This window comes from Sander lucioperca, chromosome 6, assembly GCF_008315115.2.
Source record: "Sander lucioperca isolate FBNREF2018 chromosome 6, SLUC_FBN_1.2, whole genome shotgun sequence".
Taxonomy (NCBI): Eukaryota; Metazoa; Chordata; class Actinopteri; order Perciformes; family Percidae; genus Sander; species Sander lucioperca.
In genome coordinates, this window is record NC_050178.1 from 28,801,086 (window position 1) to 28,820,202 (window position 19,117).

At 43.4% G+C, this 19,117-nt stretch overlaps 2 protein-coding genes across 6 annotated transcripts in view; both read right to left on the reverse strand.

Moving 5' to 3' along the window:
• Positions 1 to 13,502, reverse strand: part of LOC116052773 (DDB1- and CUL4-associated factor 1-like) — a 37,982-nt gene extending 24,480 nt beyond the window's left edge. The window contains exons 1-9 of one of the 5 annotated variants that reach the window (XM_036002383.1): positions 13,285 to 13,502; positions 12,872 to 12,931; positions 11,571 to 11,755; positions 10,541 to 10,647; positions 9,215 to 9,288; positions 7,251 to 7,364; positions 5,492 to 5,629; positions 3,544 to 4,152; positions 1,461 to 1,562 (exon numbers count right to left, since the gene is read on the reverse strand). In XM_036002383.1, the coding sequence (XP_035858276.1) occupies positions 1,461 to 1,562; positions 3,544 to 4,152; positions 5,492 to 5,629; positions 7,251 to 7,364; positions 9,215 to 9,288; positions 10,541 to 10,647; positions 11,571 to 11,755; positions 12,872 to 12,907 (1,365 nt within the window). In that variant the 5' untranslated portion in view covers positions 12,908 to 12,931; positions 13,285 to 13,502. Of the gene's footprint in view, positions 1 to 1,460; positions 1,563 to 3,543; positions 4,153 to 5,491; positions 5,630 to 7,250; positions 7,365 to 9,214; positions 9,289 to 10,540; positions 10,648 to 11,570; positions 11,756 to 12,871 lie in introns of all 5 variants that reach the window. The other 4 variants (XM_036002382.1, XM_036002384.1, XM_031303600.2 and 1 more) reach the window with 4 other exon arrangements.
• Positions 1 to 19,117, reverse strand: part of LOC118495300 (nuclear factor 7, brain-like) — a 1,057,410-nt gene that overhangs the window by 981,589 nt on the left and 56,704 nt on the right. The window lies entirely within an intron of this gene.

Here is a 19,117-nt window from a genome sequence, read left to right on the forward strand (position 1 = left end):
GTGCCTCTTCAAAATAGCCTCGGGAAGGAACTTGTTTTGGTGGAACGTGTACGTTCAAAAGTAGTTTTAGTCGTGCAACAGAAAACTCAGATTGGACAGATAGTCTAGCTAGCTGTCTGGGGGGAGGGGCTTTCTCCTGCAGAGATCTGAGGAGCAGTTAACCATAGTCCTCACAAATCCACCGGAGGTTAGAACGCCAACACAAAGTAAGAGGAAGGTAACGGACATCCGGCCGAGAAAAGGACATACGACGGAATTTTCGGCGGCAACAGGGCAATCCCGAAAGTGAAAGGTCGTGGATATAGACTAGTCTTCCTGGTTTTAAAGGCTGTGCAGTAAGGCATTTCCTGTCTATTCTTCATCAATAAGCAAGCAACAAAAAAGAAGAATGTCCAAAATTCACTTAAAATAATTGACCACATTGAGTGGTTATTAGAGCTGTAACAATTCCAGATGTTAGACTTTCTTAATCAAATTTAGAAACTAGAAGATGAAAGACATGGACAGTTTCATGGTGTAAAAGATGAACCACTACTGACTAAAGCACAGCACCACCCTGAAAGGTTTTTATCTTATCCGTCACACACAGACGCTCCTTTGGGGGGGAGGGGCTGGAGGCTGCAAGACAAGCCAGATAGACGACTGCTTGGATGGTTTAAGGCTCAATTAGTACTTCTCCAACTATGAAATACTATATTTACAAAGATAATTGAAGAGGTTGATTTGTAAAGGAAAAATCAAGCATGTTGTGTGTTTCTCAACAGATAACAGAAAATCCAAACCCGTTTTACTGCGGGGTTTTTTTTAAACACTTAACTGATGTAAACAAACGTTAAACACAATCAGGCATTTTAAAACTAGAATTGTTTCGATACCAGTACCAGTATCTGAAATGCGGTAGATACTGCCTAAAATGCAGGTATCGGCGAGTACGCCAGTCTATGCACAGTTCGATATCACGTAATTTTAAATTAAGTAGTTTCACCAGGACACACTCCGTTAGAAGACCGAACCGGAAATCAAATTACAGACGCTCTAAAACCGAAGCCTACACAGCAATTACATATTTATATATTATTCTTTTACGCACTGGTGTCGGATCAGACGCAACTTCAGATATCGGAATCGTAAAGGAAAAAAATGTTATCGGAACATCTCTATTTACAACAATTAAAAATGCTTTAGGGCAGAAATTATAATGGTTTAATTATAATAAGTTTTCTTTGTCTAATTTTAATAAAAAGAACAGTTTACTTTAATTAAATGTGTTATACAAATAAACTTGAATGAGCTTACTTGAATATTGAATCATCTACCTAGATTAAATATTAAGCTGACAGATAGCTACTGTAACTAATTTCTGACTCTGCTCTCTATTTTATAAATATGATGTAGACTCTTGTACTAAAAAAATAAACCTCATAACTTGTTTTGGGGGCTTCTGAGGACAACAGTCTTACCAGTAGGGCATCGAAGGTGAGCTGGACATTTTTGGTCTGCCTGAGGTCGATGTAGTTCATCAGCAACGACCGCGTGTCCAGCTGCATGAAGATGGCGAGCAACTGCGGAGGAGAGAAAGATTATTGGCTCTACAGTTGATTTAAGCAGTGGGAGCAAAAATAAACAATTTAAAGTGCTCATATTATGCTTTTTGCCGTTTTCCCTTTCCTTTATTGTGTTATATTTGTACATGTAATAGGCTTCCAAAGTGAAAAAGCCCAAAGTCCACCCCCAAGGGCCTTACCATCTCCAACAGAAAACACTGTTCACAAACTGCTCCAAACAGCTCTATTGTAGTCCAGCCTTTACTTCAGAGACAAACGTGGTCACTTTGGAACACACGTTATAATGCTCACCTAGCTGCTAGCATGGGACGCCCTCATACTCTGCTTCTGACTGGCTAGTAGTCCTTACCTAGGTACTGTCAGGGCACGCCCTCATACTCTGCTTCTGACTGGCTAGTAGTCCTTACCTAGGTACTGTCAGGGCACGCCCTCATACTCTGCTTCTGACTGGCTAGTAGTCCTTACCTAGGTACTGTCAGGGCACGCCCTCATACTCTGCTTCTGACTGGCTAGTAGTCCTTACCTAGTTACTGTGCATGTGTGACTCCCAACAAAGATGGAACAGTGAGAGTGAGATGTCTCACTCTGTAGCTAAAACAGAGAGCTCAACACACAGGGTGAAAAGAGGAGCTGCAGCAATGTGCAGTACAACAAATATATGGTGTTTTTTGAAAATTAAACCATGTAAACCTATTCTGATATAACCTCCAAATACAATTATGAACCTGAAAATGAGCATAATGTGAGCACTTTAAAGATGGAGGGCTGTGTTGCAACAATTAAGGCGCGTAAAATCATCGCACTTCCACAGTGACGTCGCGTCACTGACACAATAATTCTCACTGAACGGAAAATCTGAGGGTTCGGTTATGTCATTCAGTGTTAAGTAAATGATCAAACTAAAAAAGAGCAATTGTGATTCTGTCTTCTTTAAAACAAAGATGTCTTGCAAAAGTTGGTGCCCGAAACCAAGGAAATGAAAACAAATTTAAAAGATGAAAAGTCTTGAAAAAAGGTCACACGGTGCATGGGAAATGCGCACAAAACAACACAATGGGCCCTATTTTAACGATCTAAGCGCACAGCGTGAAGCGCCTGATGCAGGTGCGTTTAGGGCGTGTCCAAATCCACTTTTGCTAGTTTGACGGCGGTAAAAAGGGTCTGTGCGCAGGGCGCATGGTTCTAAAGGGTTGTACTTAGTGTCTTCATTAATCAGAGGTGTGTTTGGGGCGTAACATGCAATCAACCAATCAGAGATCATCTCCCATTCCCTTTAAAAGCCAGGCGTGTTTGGACCTTGGCGCATTGCTATTATGATGGAGGATTTGCACCGTAATATATTTATTTGTAATCTTCTGCATGTGTGTGTGCTGCTGTGTGTCCCTGTGTGTGTAACAAGCATAGTGTGCGCGCTGTGCATAAGCCTAGGAGCATTTTACTAATGCTCTGTTAAAATAACAATGAAATGCTGCGTTATTGACTTTAGACCAGGTTTTTGTTGGTCAATGGCGCGATCGCTTCCCGCTGCCTCAAGATAGCAATACGCCCAGAGTGCACCTGAACACCCCTTTTTTTTGGTGAGATATACCAAAAGTCTCAACACTGCAATGTGATGTCTGTGCCTGAAAAGCAAGAGTAGTGTGCTCTGTGTGTTTTTGAACCAAGGATTGTTGAGAGGCACTTTTTGTAAGAAATGTAACCGACAATATCACAAAGCCCTCTGCTCCTCTGATGGAGAGGAATCAACAAAGGTATATGAGCTGGCAAAACGCAGTGATTTCAGCATCTCTCAGTGAATCTAAACGGGAGACATTTCTTCTAGAGACTCCAATGAAGGCTGAAGATACTCAAAGAACCCACTGCAGCCTGAGGAGGAAAGCGTTTCCCCTGGTTCTGGAGACAAACCCTTTCACCATATGAACACGCGTCATTATTTCAACTATTATTTGGCAAAGTTGTGGTTTGTTCAGAGTCTCACCTCCTGTAAATCTCCGAGCGGCGTCAGATACTGCAGGATGAGCCTCTGCTCCATGGCGGGACTCAGCGGCGAGAGGCGGTAGTCGGAGCCGATCACCATGGCGCTCACCTCGGACCAGGAGGCGCTGTTGGCCGGCTGGTCGCTGTGGTCGCTTGCCTCCGCCTCGTCCTCGGCCCTGCAGGAGGACGTCGAGGCAAAGTTGAGTTTCTGCTTGGCCTTCCTACCGTTCTCCGTCACAGCCCGTCTCTTCCGCCCTCGTCCACCCTGCCTGTCCTCCGCCTCCCTGGCGGCGGCGGTGGCAGCGTCCGGGCTCGCTTGGTAAACAAAGTCTGGGAGCAGTCGCGTTGAGCTGCCGCCGCCGCCGTTTTTCTGGGTCGAACTGAGCAGCGACAAAGGTTTGGAATTGGCCTTTAACGCCGGCCGGCTGCTCTCTCCGTCTCTCTCTTTTCTCTCCCTCTCCTCCTCTCCCGCATCGTCCCCCTCCGTCTTGTCACGCTGGTCTGTTGGGACGCTCGAGGTTTTGAGATTTTTGGGTGTCGTGGCGGGACTAAAGCGACTCTTGGCCTCTTCGGTTTGCAGCTCGTGCAGCCGCTGAATCATGATTGGTACCTGGAAGTTAGAAGAACACAAGTGATGTTGTAAGAATGAAGAGTTTTGTGGGTGGTGGTAATCATATCTTATACCTGAGCTCTATTCAGTCCTTCCAGAAAAATGCAGAGTTTTTTTGTGATTGTTGCGGGCAAAAATCCTTGATTATGCGGCACGTTTTCTTAAAAAATGCGATGGAATATGCGGGATATTTATGCAAATTTATGCTATGAAATTGCGGGAACTTGCAAAAATTGCAGGAACTTGCAAAAACTGCGGTTTCATCGTGGCTTCATCGCGGGGTTTGCAGCTTTTCGATGACGTTCACGTCACTTCATAACATCACTTCATAACGTTCCCATGGCAACAGGGGAACATGGCTGCTCTTGTGTGACATAAACGCAACATTTTTCAACTTTCTGCTAAGATATATGGGACTTTTTTTGCAACGAAAATGCGGGGATTATGAAATCATGCAAGCCCCGCATATTTTGCGCGGAAATCGGCAAATTATGCGGCGAAAGTGCGGCGTATTTGAAAAAAATGCGGCCCCCGCATAAATATGCGGACTTTGGCTGATTATGCATTGAATTATGCGATCGCATAATCGCGTTTTTCTGGAGAGACTGTCTATTCGCACGGGACTAGTATACCAGGAGACCTAGTAGTAGTTGCAGCCCTTGACTTCATCTGATTCAGAAATGACCCCCCCTCCCAGCATCTGCGTTTAGTGCGGCGCATTTACACAGGATAAGCATTATATTATTTTAATCGAATTTACTGAGATTATCTCCCGCAGAGGATGTCAAAACTTTTCATTCAGAATCGCCAACGCAGCCAATACGACTCCGAAACAGGGAGATGCCGATTCGCACGGGACAAACATTATCACACAACCCCTGTGTTTGGTAAAAATAAGGTTGGTAAATTGGGGTGAAATTTTGACTTGACAAATTACAGACAAGGCACGGGACCCCGGCAATCATTACAAATCGCTAAAGGTCTCCAGGTTATACCAGTCCTGTGCCACCACATTCCTCGGTTTTCCATCAATAAATGTCTCCCTTTGGATGTCAGATTCTTTCTCAAAGGAGAACACAGGACGTGATTTACAGCACAGAGCAGATCGTGTTTGTTGTAGAAGACAAAAACCAGGCCATTTTGTTTCAGTTGGACTTCAACATCTTCTACGAGAACGTGATGTATTTTGGTTTGAAAACATTTAAGGCATCAGCAGAGGTCGAGAAAACTATTATAAACGAGAGACCTGCAGCAGCACCTGATGCGCAGTGAGTGACATAACGTTTGAAAGCATAAACGTGTGTGTGTGTGTGTGTGTGTGTGTGTGAGAGAGACCCACCAGCCGAGCGTTCTGCTCTCTGTAGCTGGCCGCCACTTCCTGATTGCCCATGGCTCTGGCCAGCAGGCCCGCGGCGTAGACGCACAGCGGTCTCTCGGCTTCATGAGCCCAGGTGAACAATTTCTCAACCAGACCTTCCTGAGAGAGAGAGAGAGAGAGAGAGAGAGAGAGAGAGAGAGAGAGAGAGAGAGAGAGAGACACACACACAGACACACAGCCACACACACACACACGATAAAATACACTTTACTCTAACCCACCCCTCCATTTAGTATTCATAAGCAGTATATAAACATTTAATACATGGCTTATAACACACTATAATGTAGATTAATTCAATTCAGTTAATAAGAAAATAAAAAAGATAGTATGTGTGCAATGGGCAGATGTTTTTTAAGTCTATTTAAGAAGGGGACAGTGCAAATTAATAAAACGCTTGATCATACATGTAGGGCTGCAGCTATCGATTATTTTAGTAATCGAGTATTCTACCGATTATTCCATCGATTAATCGAGTAATCGGATAAGAAATACTTAGTAAGAAATACTTAGTAAACAGCAATAGTAAATATTTATTATTGCTGTGTACTAAAACAATGTTGCTTTTTTTTGAAAAAGCAACATTTTTTATTGCCAAATTCCAAGTACATTTTTGGTGGCCCAAATGTTAATATTTTTCACCCCCTCCCCCTTCTTGCCTCTGGCTCTTTGCACTGGATATGCAAAAGAGCTGTTCACTAACCAGAGGGTAAATGTGACAGTACAAAGCTTACAGCAGGGCTATTCAACCACACTGTTCTTGGGGACACATTTTAAGAAGGCTAATATACTGAGTGAGGAGAAAGAATGCAGACATCACCGGCATGATGACGTCATTCACGTGCATATTAAGTGGCCATGCTGGGGGGGGGGAGCCGGTTTGTCTCCGGCAGAGGCCAAGTTTCCAAAGATTAGTAGCAAACTTAGACTACAAACCGACAGCTCTCGTTTTAGCTTGTTGGTAAAACATGGCTATTTGCAGAGTAGCATGCTGTAGGCTAGTTGTATAAAACATGGCTATTTGCAGAGTAGCATGCTGTAGGCTAGTTGTATAAAACATGGCTATTTGCAGAGTAGCATGCTGTAGGCTAGTTGTATAAAACATGGCTATTTCCAGAGTAGCATACTGTAGGCTAGTTGTGTAAAACAGCGCAGTGGACGAGAGCAGCAGACGGTAGTTAGCTACCTTCTGTCAGGTTCGCTCCATAGAATGGATGAGTAGACTGGATGTTTTCTACAGAGATGATGTAGCAGCATGTTTGCAGCTTAAAAGGATCCCAAACTTTCTGTCGTTTTCTCTCTCTTCTCTTCTCTTAGACCCCTCGCTATTTTCGTCTTCATTCATTTGTAATCTGGGCCGTCAGTCTTGTGCATAGACAGTATATAAACAGTCTTGTGTCCACAGAAGCGTCAACCTGTTGTGTGCGCTAGTATAATAATCCTCCGTGCGGAAACACAGTGAGCCGTACAATTATTCGAGTTATTCGAGGAATCGTTTCAGCCCTACATACACGGGTTTAAAATGCCAGAATTAGCCAAAAGACTATTTTTCATCCCTTCTCCCCTGAACTCAATGTTTGAAAAAAAGACTTTTTAAAATACAAATAAACAAAAAAGAAAGACAACACAAGCGGTGAAGAACTTGGCAAAGTTAAGAAGATTAAGCAGCGCCATCGTTGACATACAAGTCTATAATTGATCTTTTTTTTGTAGGTCTGACCTTCTCTTGGAAGACGACGGCGGTCTCCAGGCCCGGCATGATGTTCTGAAGCAGGCGGCAGGCGGCCGTGTTGAGGCTCAGCTCTCTGCTGGTCATTATATACGTGTCCAACAGCTGGAGAGACAAACACACAAAACATTAACAAAGGCGGTGGTACATTTAGATCAGTGTTTCTCAAACTTTACTAGGAGAAACAGAGGTGATATGATTCAGGTGTAGAAGCTCGTACAGGGAATATATGATGTAACAGTTGAGCCTATCTTTCAGTTTTTGGAGGAATAGGTATGAGACACGAGGGAATTCTTTAAAACTTTACCCTAGAACATGCCTGTCTGAAAGGAGAAAGAACTTTTTTACACTCCGTGCGGTAAGATCATGGAATGAGAAGAAGTTGCGCGTTCCCTTTTGATTAATTCTTTTAAGAATAGGTTGGATGCATTTTGCCTGTCAAAAGGTGTAATGTATAATTATAAAGCTTGTCAGTAATTTATGTAACTTATTTATGAATGGTTAGAAAATTAATTTATGATTATGAAATGAATGTGTTTTATGAGTCTGGAATAAAGGATTTTATATACAGTACCGGAAATGTTTTCAATAAATGTACTTGTACCACAGTTTGACAACCAGATCATGCTTGTTTAAAGTTATGAATTTTCAAAACTCTGTGTCCATTAAACAAAATGGCAATTGAGTCCGATTATCAGACTAATTTACTGTTGTTTTAAGGTTTCAGTTAGGGCTGCACGATGTGAGGAAAATACGCGATAACGTTGTAAACAAACATATTAAAGGGTACACAGTCCTGCACTTCTGCTGCTTCGACTGCTTGTTGTGATTAAAACAAATGAAAGGAAATCATTTCCGGCGTCCTTTTGTTGAACAAATTGAACATTCAATTGAACATAAAAGACACCACTACAAAAAGAATGACAGTTGCATTTTACGGTGCAGTTTTCTGCTGATATTTTCTTTCAACTCAGAGTGTCTTTAGCGATATGTCGCAGCCTTCGGCGATGTGGTTTTTGTGGCAGCTGATATCACAATGACGGTAAAAAAAAGGATACATTGTGCAGCTCTGGTTTCAATAGTTTTTCTACTCAACTATGGACAGAGCTGATTGTGAAAGGACATTTTAGGATTGTGCACGACCTGCAAAGACTTTGTATTAGGGATGGGCGATATGAGGACATTTATCATCAAAACCGTGTATTTCATTGTTTGGGTATTGGACTGTGATGAACATTTGGCACTATTTCCTAGTCTATATCCTTGACGTTCCATTTCCGGGATTGCTCGTTGCTGCCGGAAAATCAGCTGGATTTCACTCATTTAGGCCGGATGTCCGTCCCCTTCCTCTTCCTTTGTGTTGGCGTTCTAACCTCTGGTGGATTTCTGAGGACTATGGTTAACTGCTCCTCAGATCTCTACAGGGTAAATCCAATCTAGACTATCTGTCCAATCGGAGTTTTCTGTTGCACGACTAAAACTACTTTTGAACGTACACACGTTCCACCAAAACAAGTTCCTTCCGAGCCTATTTTGCAGCGGCACCGCGGCTTTTCTCCGGTAGCACCGCCCAAGACGATTGCGATTGGTTTAAAGAAATGCCAATAAACCAGAGCACGTTTTCCTCCCATCCCAGAATACTGTGTGGACTAGCAAAGCGAGACTACTATTTTCTGACATTTTACAAACATGAATCGATAAAATAACCGTTAGTTGCATGCATAAATATGTGTATTTTATTCCAAACACATATGTTCATTTTAAGGAATAAATAAAAGTCCATTACATCCTTCAAAGGATCGAGAGAATAAGGAAACAAAACAAAATAATTGTGTGTGTGTGTGTGTGTGTGTGTGTCATACATGCTTTGATTTGTCAGAATGAGAAAAAAAACTTGTCATCACACTTTGAGATCCTTCGCACAATAGTATACAAAATAAATGAAAAGTTCTCACTGCGTTCGTGAAGTCGTCGTTCATAAAGAGCATCTTCAGGAGTTGGCCCAGCATGCAGTCTGGGTCCGCTCGTCCTGCAAAGTTACACACAGGAGTCAGAAACTCAAAAAAAAACGATCGCTAAGATATGAACAGAAGATACAGTTTAGTTCCCCTCTCAGTCAACTAGTTGATTAGTCTTTTTTTTTAAGATTGTTTTTGGGGATTTTCTTGCCTTCATTGATAGGAGAGATTAAGTCAGGAAAGTGGGAGAGAGAGTGGGGTGACATGCAGCAAAGGGCCGCAGGGCGGAACCAAACCTGCACTTTTACTGATAACGGCAGCCTCAAAGGAAGGTTTTTACATTTACGACGGAACTAAATCCTTCCAAAAGAAGAGATTAAGCAAATCAATGCCCTCACAATATCACTCAACATGAAAAAAAGCCTAAAAATGACTAATCAGGGGCGCCTGGTTAGCCCCGTGTACCAAGGCTCAGTCCTTGTCTCAGTGCACTGTAAAAAATACTCTGTTACAAGTAAAAGTCCTGTATTGAAAATGTTCCTTCAGCAAAAGTCTGTAAGTATCATCAGGAAAATGTGGTTAAGGTATTAAAAGTAAAGAACTCTCCTCCCATTTTAGAAAGTGTAAAGGATCCAAACAGTTGTGTGTTTAATGGTCTAATCATCTCAGCTGGACTTGTAGCTGTTATATTGTTGGCTAGTTTACTTTAGAATCAAACATCAGATTTTATAAACTACATGTGTTCTGTGTGCAGGAATCTGAATGTGTAAAGTAACTAGTAACTAAAGCTGTCAGATGAATGTAGTGGAGTAAAAAGTACAATATTTCTCCCTGAAATGTAGCGGAGTAGAAGTAGAAAGTGGCATGAAAAGAAAAGACTCAAGTAAAGTACAAGTACCTCAACATCTGGACCTAAGTACAGTACTTGAGTAAGAGTAAAGTAAGAGATGATGCAACTACAGACTGCCCCCTCTTAGTGCTCTTTGGGTTGAGTCAACTAAGATTTCTTTAGCCCGTTAGTCTTTTTTATGCTTTTTAATGCTGAATGATTTATTTCCAAGAAACTTCTGAGCACATCTCTGATAAACACAAGATTTAAAGCGGTGCTTCTGCTCGATTCTTGGTGAAGTAACTCACTTTTACAGATCTGTCTATTAAATCAACTGACGGATTAGTCGATAAAATCATACGTTGGCGTTAGTCGACTGAGGATTTCTTTAGTCATAGAGGACAGCCCTAACCGGCACATTAACAGTCATTTAAAAGCACATTTAAAATGCAATCTACTGTATGACAACCACATCACCAACACAAATCTAGTACTTTTGAAACTTTTGGGGTTGAAAATAAAACCTGGATGACGGTCATCAAACGGATCGGGGTCGGCTTTGTGATACTCTCCCGTCTCCCGCTCAATCAGCTCGGATATTCTGCAGGAAACACAGAGAGGAGACACCACACGTTAGACGCACAGAGAGTAGGGGTGGAACGGTACGTGTATTCGGATTGAACCAAAACGGTACGGTTCGGTGCATGAATTTACACGGCGAATACACAGTATAAAAATAAATAAAACTTGCACGCAAATTAACTAATGTAATGCGGAACTACTGTTAGGTACGCGGGTTCTTTAAGGCCCAGACACACAGAGCCGACGGCCAAACGTCGGCAGAAAAGGCAGTTGGGCTGATCAGTCTTCCCCAAATTGGTCAAAAACACACCAAAAAAAACCCCCACCAAAACTCATACCGAACCGTGATGTCTGAACCGAGGTATGAACCGAACCGTGACTTCTGTGTACCGTTCCACCCCTAACAGAGAGCGTCTGACACTAAGCTCCGTCTGCGTCTGATCCAATAAAACAAAATTACATTTGGCTGCTTTTAACCTATCACCAGCTGGTTCCATTTGGTTCTCTCCTGTTTCTATGCCGTTTCACTGCACCTTTTTTCATATTTATCTCGAGTTGTTATTGATGTTTTCATACTGATCTTGTTATTGTTTGCCTTAGTTCTTAACACCTACACACGATAGGCGGCAAAACCGCTTTGCGCCGGCTGCTCCATTGATTTCCTACGCAGGGTGGTGCCACCCAACTATGCGCTGCGCTACCCCTGGAGTCGCACACCGCTCGGATTTGCCGCTTTGTGCTGCGCTCAGTTAAAAAAAAACTCTGCACTTTGCTCTCTGCGCCCTACCTAGTGGTGCGCAGAGAGCAAATCGCGTACCATGTGTAGGCTGCTTTAGATTTTTTTTTTTAGTACCTCTGAGTACCTTTTAAAGCACTATGTCAAATAAATGCATTATTATTATGTTTTACACCTTTTAAAACAAAACAAAACTCCCTGCTAACTTGGTAAGGATGGACACCAGTTGCTCTGTGGTGCCCTGCTGCGTTTCCTCCCATTCGTCGAGCAGCGCGGTGAGATCCGCCTTAGCGTCCACGGCGTTGGCGACCGCCATGGCGGCTGACACGGCGGCCGACACGGCGGACAACATCGCAGCCGCCGCTTCGTCTTCCGGAGAGGACATTGCTGCCTGGAAGACGGATGGATGGGAGGAGGAAAGAGAAGGAAAAAGGGTGAAGTCGGTAGAAGAGCAAACGATCGATATGTGTACACCTGCATCATGTATCAGTGTTTGTATTGAATGTATACAGGTGTCCCCTGCCATTAGAAGTCTTGGCTGCAGCACCTAAGCTGAATGAATGTGAAATGCGGCAAAAAAGGGCCAAAAACAGCACAAAAAAAAGAGCATCAAACTACCTAAACTTTCCTCAGATCTCATGATTGTAGTTGGACTTCTTTAGCAAGTTTTGTCTTTAAGTTATTTGAATGCTATCTTTCATCTGTTCTAGCTTTTTCAACATTTTAGACATCACTTCTTTTTTTTAAGAAAGACCCCTTAACCTCCGCCAAATATGGAGGGTTAAAACTAATGAAATGAAATCATTTCAACCATTTTATTGAACAAAACAATGACAGTTACATTTTAAAGTGTAGTTTTCTACTGTTAAAATGTCTGAGTGTCTTAGGTTGCGATAGGTTTATTTATTTATTTATTATTTTATTTTTTTTATTATGGAAATATCCAAAGGATTTTGGACAGATTTGGAGTCTTACTTTTTTTAACTTTGTCTACACCTTTAACCTTAAAGATATCATCTGTTGCTGTTTCTACGATAATTCAGATAATGCTGCTCTTGAGTATCTAATTCATTTCATCATTCTGTATGCCAAATCTGATATTCACAAGCAGACATTTTCTAACTCATCGCCTAATTGTGTACCTTTTCTAATAGAATTTAAATATCTACTGAAGTCACTTAGATGGTTGGCTAACAAAAAAAGTATTCAAATTGTGGAAACTATAGAGCTTTTCTTCCCTGAGACCTCTGACTAATTGTAAATTTATATTTTTGTAATGATTATATGTAATGATTCCGTTATTTCTTCGTCTGAATTGCTTCGTATGTTGTTTTTTTATTTTTTACAGTTGATTTCCACGTGCTATTATTATTTACCTGATTCTTTGTCTATAATACAAAATTAAAAAATTAAAAAAAATAATATTGTGCAGGCCGAGTGTGGTATTAGTACTTTGTAAAGGATCTGAATACGTCCTCCACTAACGTTACTGCCTAGTAATACTTACCAGAAGTTGTTCGAGTGTGGCTCGGTGTTGAGGCATCACACAGCGGGCTGTTGTCAGACACTATGAGAGATATTACAGCGGTGCTGTGTGTGTGAATCAGCGGCAACAACAGGTGGCCTCCGGCCGAGACAGCTGGCTCATCAGAGGACACTTTCTGCTCTGTGTGAGCTTTCAGCTAACGCGGCAACAAGGTGACAGTTAGCTTCAACTTAGCTAACTTGTCTCAATTCACGCAGCCTCATTTGCATTTCCTCTTTGTATTAAAACACACTCAGTTCCTCCTCCCTGTGTGTTAACGCTGTGGTAAGTTAGGGAGTGAAAGCAGCAGTGTGTTGACATCAGTTGCCTCATGTCAGAGACACACAAACAGCTTCAGCTAGCAACTTCACAGCGTTTTAAAATGTGACACTCACCTGGAGACGAAAGCTGCTGCTTTGTTGCGTTTCTCAATTAAACTCCTCGTTTGAAGAAATTCGGCTTTTTGTTTTTGCCGGGAAAAAAAAACGAAAATGTTAATGAAACAACGATGATATTAAACGTTTAAGAAAAATAAAAGTATCACGTTTATTTTCAAAACTTCTCCCGGCGGCTGCGCGCTGCGTCATCGAACGTCACTCAGTCGAAGTTAGATGACGAAGGACGGCAAACCTGCTCATGGGACTTGTAGTTCAGAATGTATTTTCAGGGTATTATATGATAAATGCTTCTTATATACAGTCTATGGATAAATGTACTCATTATTTTAACCAAAATGTTTTTACATAAGTCAAACATTTAAAAAAAAAAGGAGCCAAGCTTTTTTTTAACTGGCTCCCATATCTAATTGTACAAACAAAAAAGCTGTTAAATCATATTAACTTTTTTTTTTTTAAATATTAAAAAATATTTATTTGAATATTTTTGCTTTTGTTTTGGTTATATTTTCTTTTTGATAACCCCTTAACCTCCCTGGCTTGTTTGCGTGTGATTGTAGACTCAAATATGTTGTTTACCTGCTGTATATCCGTGTGTGTGTGTGTGTGTGTGTGTGTGTGTGTGTGTGTGTGTGTGTGTGTGTGTGTGTGTGTGTGTGTGTGTGAATAAAGATTGTTAAAAAAACTTATTAATTAAAAAAAATGGCAGAAGTGGCAAAAACCACTCTCTATATATAGTATAAAAATTTCAACATTGCAAAAAACATGAACTTTATTTTAAGTTGAGCTCATCCTTTACTTACTTAAAATACTAATACTCTGTGAAAGTACTCCACTACAAGTAAAAGTCCTGCATTCACAAACTTAAGTATTAAGTATTTAATTTGTTAGAAAATGTAGCGCAAGTACTTGTCAGTGTTTTCTTATTATATCTGATGTTTCTGGATTAATATTCCTGCATTAATGTGTATGTTGCATTTTCCGGTTATAGATGTTTAAGGTTGTTCTCATTTTTAACTCCTTTATATCCATTTTAGTTACACGTTGGATAAGAGGACACATCTGTTGTTTTGCACAGTTTATTCAAATTAAGGAATATTTTTCAGTCATTTGTCTGCAGCTCATCCCATCAGGAGCATCAGGAACATCACCTGCTGGTCAGGTTCTCAGGATTTCCTTCCTTTCTTCCTTCCTTCCTTCCTTCTGTCCTTCCTTTTTTCCTTCCTTCCTTCCTTCTTTTTATTTTTATTCCTTCCTTCCGTCCTTCCTTTCTTCCTTCCTGTTTCAGGCCAAGCATGACCCACGGGAGGCAGTCAATCCAGTTAGGCTGGCCTGAAGAGCAGCCTTCATAGAACGATGAAACCGCTCACACAGCCCGTTGCCCTGTGGATTATACACCTATGTACAGTGGAGCTTCACCCCCAAACCCTCAGCAACTGCAGTCCAGAGCTCAGATGTAAACTTTGGGCCCCTATCGGAGCTGAGATCAGCTGGTGTCCCAAAACGGGCCACCCGAGATCCGATGAAATGCCCGGGCCACTTCCACAGACATGGTCGAAGACAGAGGAATGGCCTCTGGCCATCTGGTGGTCCTGTCCACCACAGTAAGGAGGTGACTGAATCCCCTGGAGGCAGGTATGGGGCCCACCAGGTCCAAGTTGACGTGGTCGAAACGCCTCTCAGGAACCAGAAACGGCGCCAAGGGGTCTTTGGTATGACGGTGCACCTTAGCCCGCTGACAGGCCAAACATGAGCCAGTCCAGGTCTTTCCTGAGGCCGGGCCAGACAAACTTTACACCCACCAGTCGGGTAGATGCCTTCATACCAGGGTGGGATAAACCATGAATCGGGTCAAAAACCCGGTGCCGCCAACCTGCTGGCACCATGGGGTGGAGCTGGCCAGTGGAGACGTCGCAGAGGAGCGTGGTATTGGCCTTATCAAACACCACGTCCTCCAACTGCAGCCCAGTGGTGGCTGTACGGTAGGCCTGCACCTTTGAGTCAGCGACCTGGTCAGCAGCAATAGCAGTGAAGTCGAGCCCCCAGTGCACGGACCCTACAACCGCCCTGGAGAGGCAGTCGGCAACAAAGTTGTCCTTACCAGCCACATGCTTACTATCCGTGGTGAACTCCGAGACGGCGGAAAGCTGATGCTGCTGGCTGGCGGGCCATGGCTCAGAAGTCTTGGCCATGGCGAAAGTCAGTGGCTTGTCGTCCACGAAGGCAGTGAAACAGCGGCCTTCCAACAGGAAACTAAAAATGCCAGGTGGCGAGGAAGAGGCCCAGGACCTCCCGGACGAAAGTGCTGTACTTCCTTTCATTGTCACGAAGCTGTTTGCTAAAGAAAGCCAGCGGCTGCCAGGCACCGCCCACCCATTGTTCACACACAGCTCCGACCGCCTAGTCAAAAGCATCAGTCGTAAGGGCAACCGGGGCGGCCGGAGATGGGTGCGCCAATTGAGCGGCCTCAGCCAAGGCAGCTTTAGCACCGTCGAAAGCCGAGCTCCACTGCTATCTTGGGCACATCCCGTGGGTGGACCAGTACCTGATGATATCTGCGCACCAAGTCCACCTTGGAAAAAATGCTGGTCCCTGCCAAGTGAGCAGAGAAATCCTGAATATGTGGAACTGGGTATCGGTCGGGGGTCGTGGTGTTGTTCAGGCGACAAAAATCGCCACAGGGGCGCCAACTGCCATCCGCCTTATAACCATGTGGAGGGGAGAAGGCAAGGGACTGTCAGAGCGGTGCACGATGCCCAGGCATTCCATGGTTTCCAAACTCCTCCCTGGCGATTGCAAGCTTAGCTGAATCGAGGCGCTGAGCACGTGCATAGACTGGGGAATCGTTGGTAGTAATATGGTGCTCTACCCCATGCTCGGCCACAGCTGCTGAAAATGTAGGTGTGGTGAGGTCAGGGAACTCTGCAAGGAGGCGTTGGTACACATCCCCTGTGAGCATGTAAGACAGGCCGAGTGCCTCTGCCCCTCCAAGGATGCATGGTTATGTAGCAAAAGAGACGGCATCAATTAAGTGGCAGTTCGTAACATCCACCAGCAGCCGAAATGCACACAGAAAACGCGTGTGTCTGTTAGAGGTCTGATCGGGCCGTTTTTTTCCGTCCAAACCTGGCCCGCGTACGACAGAGCCGTGACTGAACCCGGCCCGAGCCCTACAGGCATTAAGAAATTTGTGTCCAAGCCCGACCCGAGCCCGACACAGTTAAAATCTCATTTTTTCTCATATTAATGACACATGTAGCCTACGTTTGTTTGTGTGGAAAGCCCGCTTTTATTAAGCAGCTGTAGGAAGGCATTCAGAAATGTCAACAGATGAGCGCATCAGCGCATATGGGGAAACAAGGGCACGTTAATAAACTGTTTAACTTAAAATGTTCAATGTGTTAACCTTTCCTGATTGCTTCTTTTCCGACCGTGATCAGAAAACCAGGGGAGAGTCATTTGAGGCCCGACGTTATTCATTTTATAACGTCGGTTAAAATCCCGTTTCTGGAGAGCAGATGAATGAACTTGACTTTCAGTCTGGAGTTTATCTCGGACACCACACACACTGTGTACAAAACTTAAACTTATTCCACCAACTCTGCTCCGGTCACATCTACACGTCTGCTTCCTCGTTCTCTATCTCTCTTCTGCCCACTTTACACACACACTGAGCTCTCTTAAAGGAGCCACAGCACTATTTTACAGCAAATGCCTTATCGCGCTGATGTGACCGAGCCCGACCCGAACCCGACCATAATTTCTAAATATCTGTCCGAACCCAGCCCGTCGGGTACCGTTGGGACCCGTCGGGCTCGGGTCGGGTATCTATGCCTTAGTGTCTGTGCACATGTGTCTGTGTGTGTGTGTCTGTGTGTGTGTCTCTCTGTGTGTGTGTCTGTGTGTGTGTGTGTGTGTGTGTGTGTCTGTCTGTGTGTGTGTCTGTGTGTGTGTGTGTCTGTGCGCATGTGTCTGTGTGTGTGTGTCTTGTGTGTTTGTTGTGTGTGTTGTGGGTGTGTGTCTGTGTGTGTGTGTCTTGTGTGTGATTGTGTGTGTGTTGTGTGTGTGTGTCTGTGTGTGTCTGTGTGTCTGTGTGTGTCTGTGCGCATGTGTATGTGTTGTGTGTGTTGTGTGTGCGTGTGTGTGTGTGTATGTCTCTGTGTTGTGTTTGCGGGGACCTCTGAGTGTTTCTAGTGTTTAGAGTTTGCGGGGACCTCTGAGTGTTTCTGGTGTTTAGTGTTTGCGGGGACCTCTGAGTGTTTCTGGTGTTTAGTGTTTACGGGGACCTCTGAGTGTTTCTGGTGTTTAGGGTTTGCGGGGACCTCTGAGTGTTTCTGGTGTTTAGTGTTTGCGGGGACCTCTGAGTGTTTCTGTTGTTTAGGGTTTGCGGGGACCTCTGAGTGTTTCTGGTGTTTAGGGTTTGCGGGGACCTCTGAGTGTTTCTGGTGTTTAGTGTTTGCGGGGACCTCTGAGTGTTTCTAGTGTTTAGTGTTTGTTGAGCTTCATGCGGTGACGACAGTTAAGTTTAGACACTTAAAAGACTAGTTAAGAAAAAGGACTGTGGTTTGGGGTTAAACAGCGGTCCCCTTAAGTAGTACTCCCGGGACACAAACTACAACTAACCCTTTCTGTAAACTTTAAACTAAACTAGCAAACATGATTGTTTTCAGAAAAGTGAACCAGCCTTATGCTGTGAAACAGAAATTCAAGGAAGCAGTTCCTCAATATGAGACACTTCTATGAAAAAAATTTTCCGCATTTCTACATATTTGTTTTATCAGCTTCTTCGTAGTTTCAAAACATGATGACCCAGTTTTACCCAAATGTATAGAAAGATGAGGGCCAGTGGGGGACCCACCTAGGGAGAGCCCAGACCCACCTAGGGAGAGACACAAATTCCAATTTAACCCCTGCTTAGGGCCACTACTGAAATGGAACCCTGCTCTTCGTTCTTCAGTCAGGGGCATTGTTTGGCCTGACGCAAAAGTGGAGAAAGCCGTTCTTCTGCACAAACTGCCATGACACAAAGCTGGTTAAAAATCGGACAGGTATCCCTTTAGTGTACGCTATATTTAGAATATTTTCAGGGCTATAGCTTGCTGTCAGACAGCCATTTACAACCGGGAACTGACGGCGTTATCTCTGCTCTCTTCAAAGACACCAGACTCCTTTGACAATAACAACAATTTAACCACCTAAAACACGATGGGAAGTTGCTGCCTCCATCGCTCAGTTAGTTAGTGTTATTGTGGGACTTTGGTGTTTTAAAGGGTTAGTTCGAATTTATTGGGCCATAATCTGAGGGGTTAGGAGAGAAAGTACAGAAGATAAATAAATTCCAGATAAATTATATCTGTAGATTTGAAAATATGCAGTTTGGCTTACAAGAAGTGCAATAAAACCACGTTGCGGCAAGAGCTCGATATCATCCAAAACTGGGTTTATATTCACTTTAAACAAACAACTTGTGTGTATGAGTGTGAATTGTCAAGTGTTACTAAAGAGATGTTAGCTATGTTAGAGTAAAGTCTCTAACAGGTTTTTCTCTCTCTGCCGGTCTGTCTGTCTGTCTCTCTCTCTCTCTCTCTGCCGGTCTGTCTGTCTGTCTCTCTCTCTCTCTCTGCCGGTCTCTCTGTCTGGCTCTCTGCCTGTCTGTCTTTCTCTCCGTATTTGTCTGTCTGTCTCTCTCTCTCTCTCTCTCTCTCTCTCTCTCTCTCTCTCTCTCTCTCGCTCTCTCTCTCTCTCTCTCTCTGTCTGTCCGGTACAAAAACCAGCTACTTGTACCATGCTATCATATGCTAACATATGCTAACATGCTCTGTGTGTCTCTGTT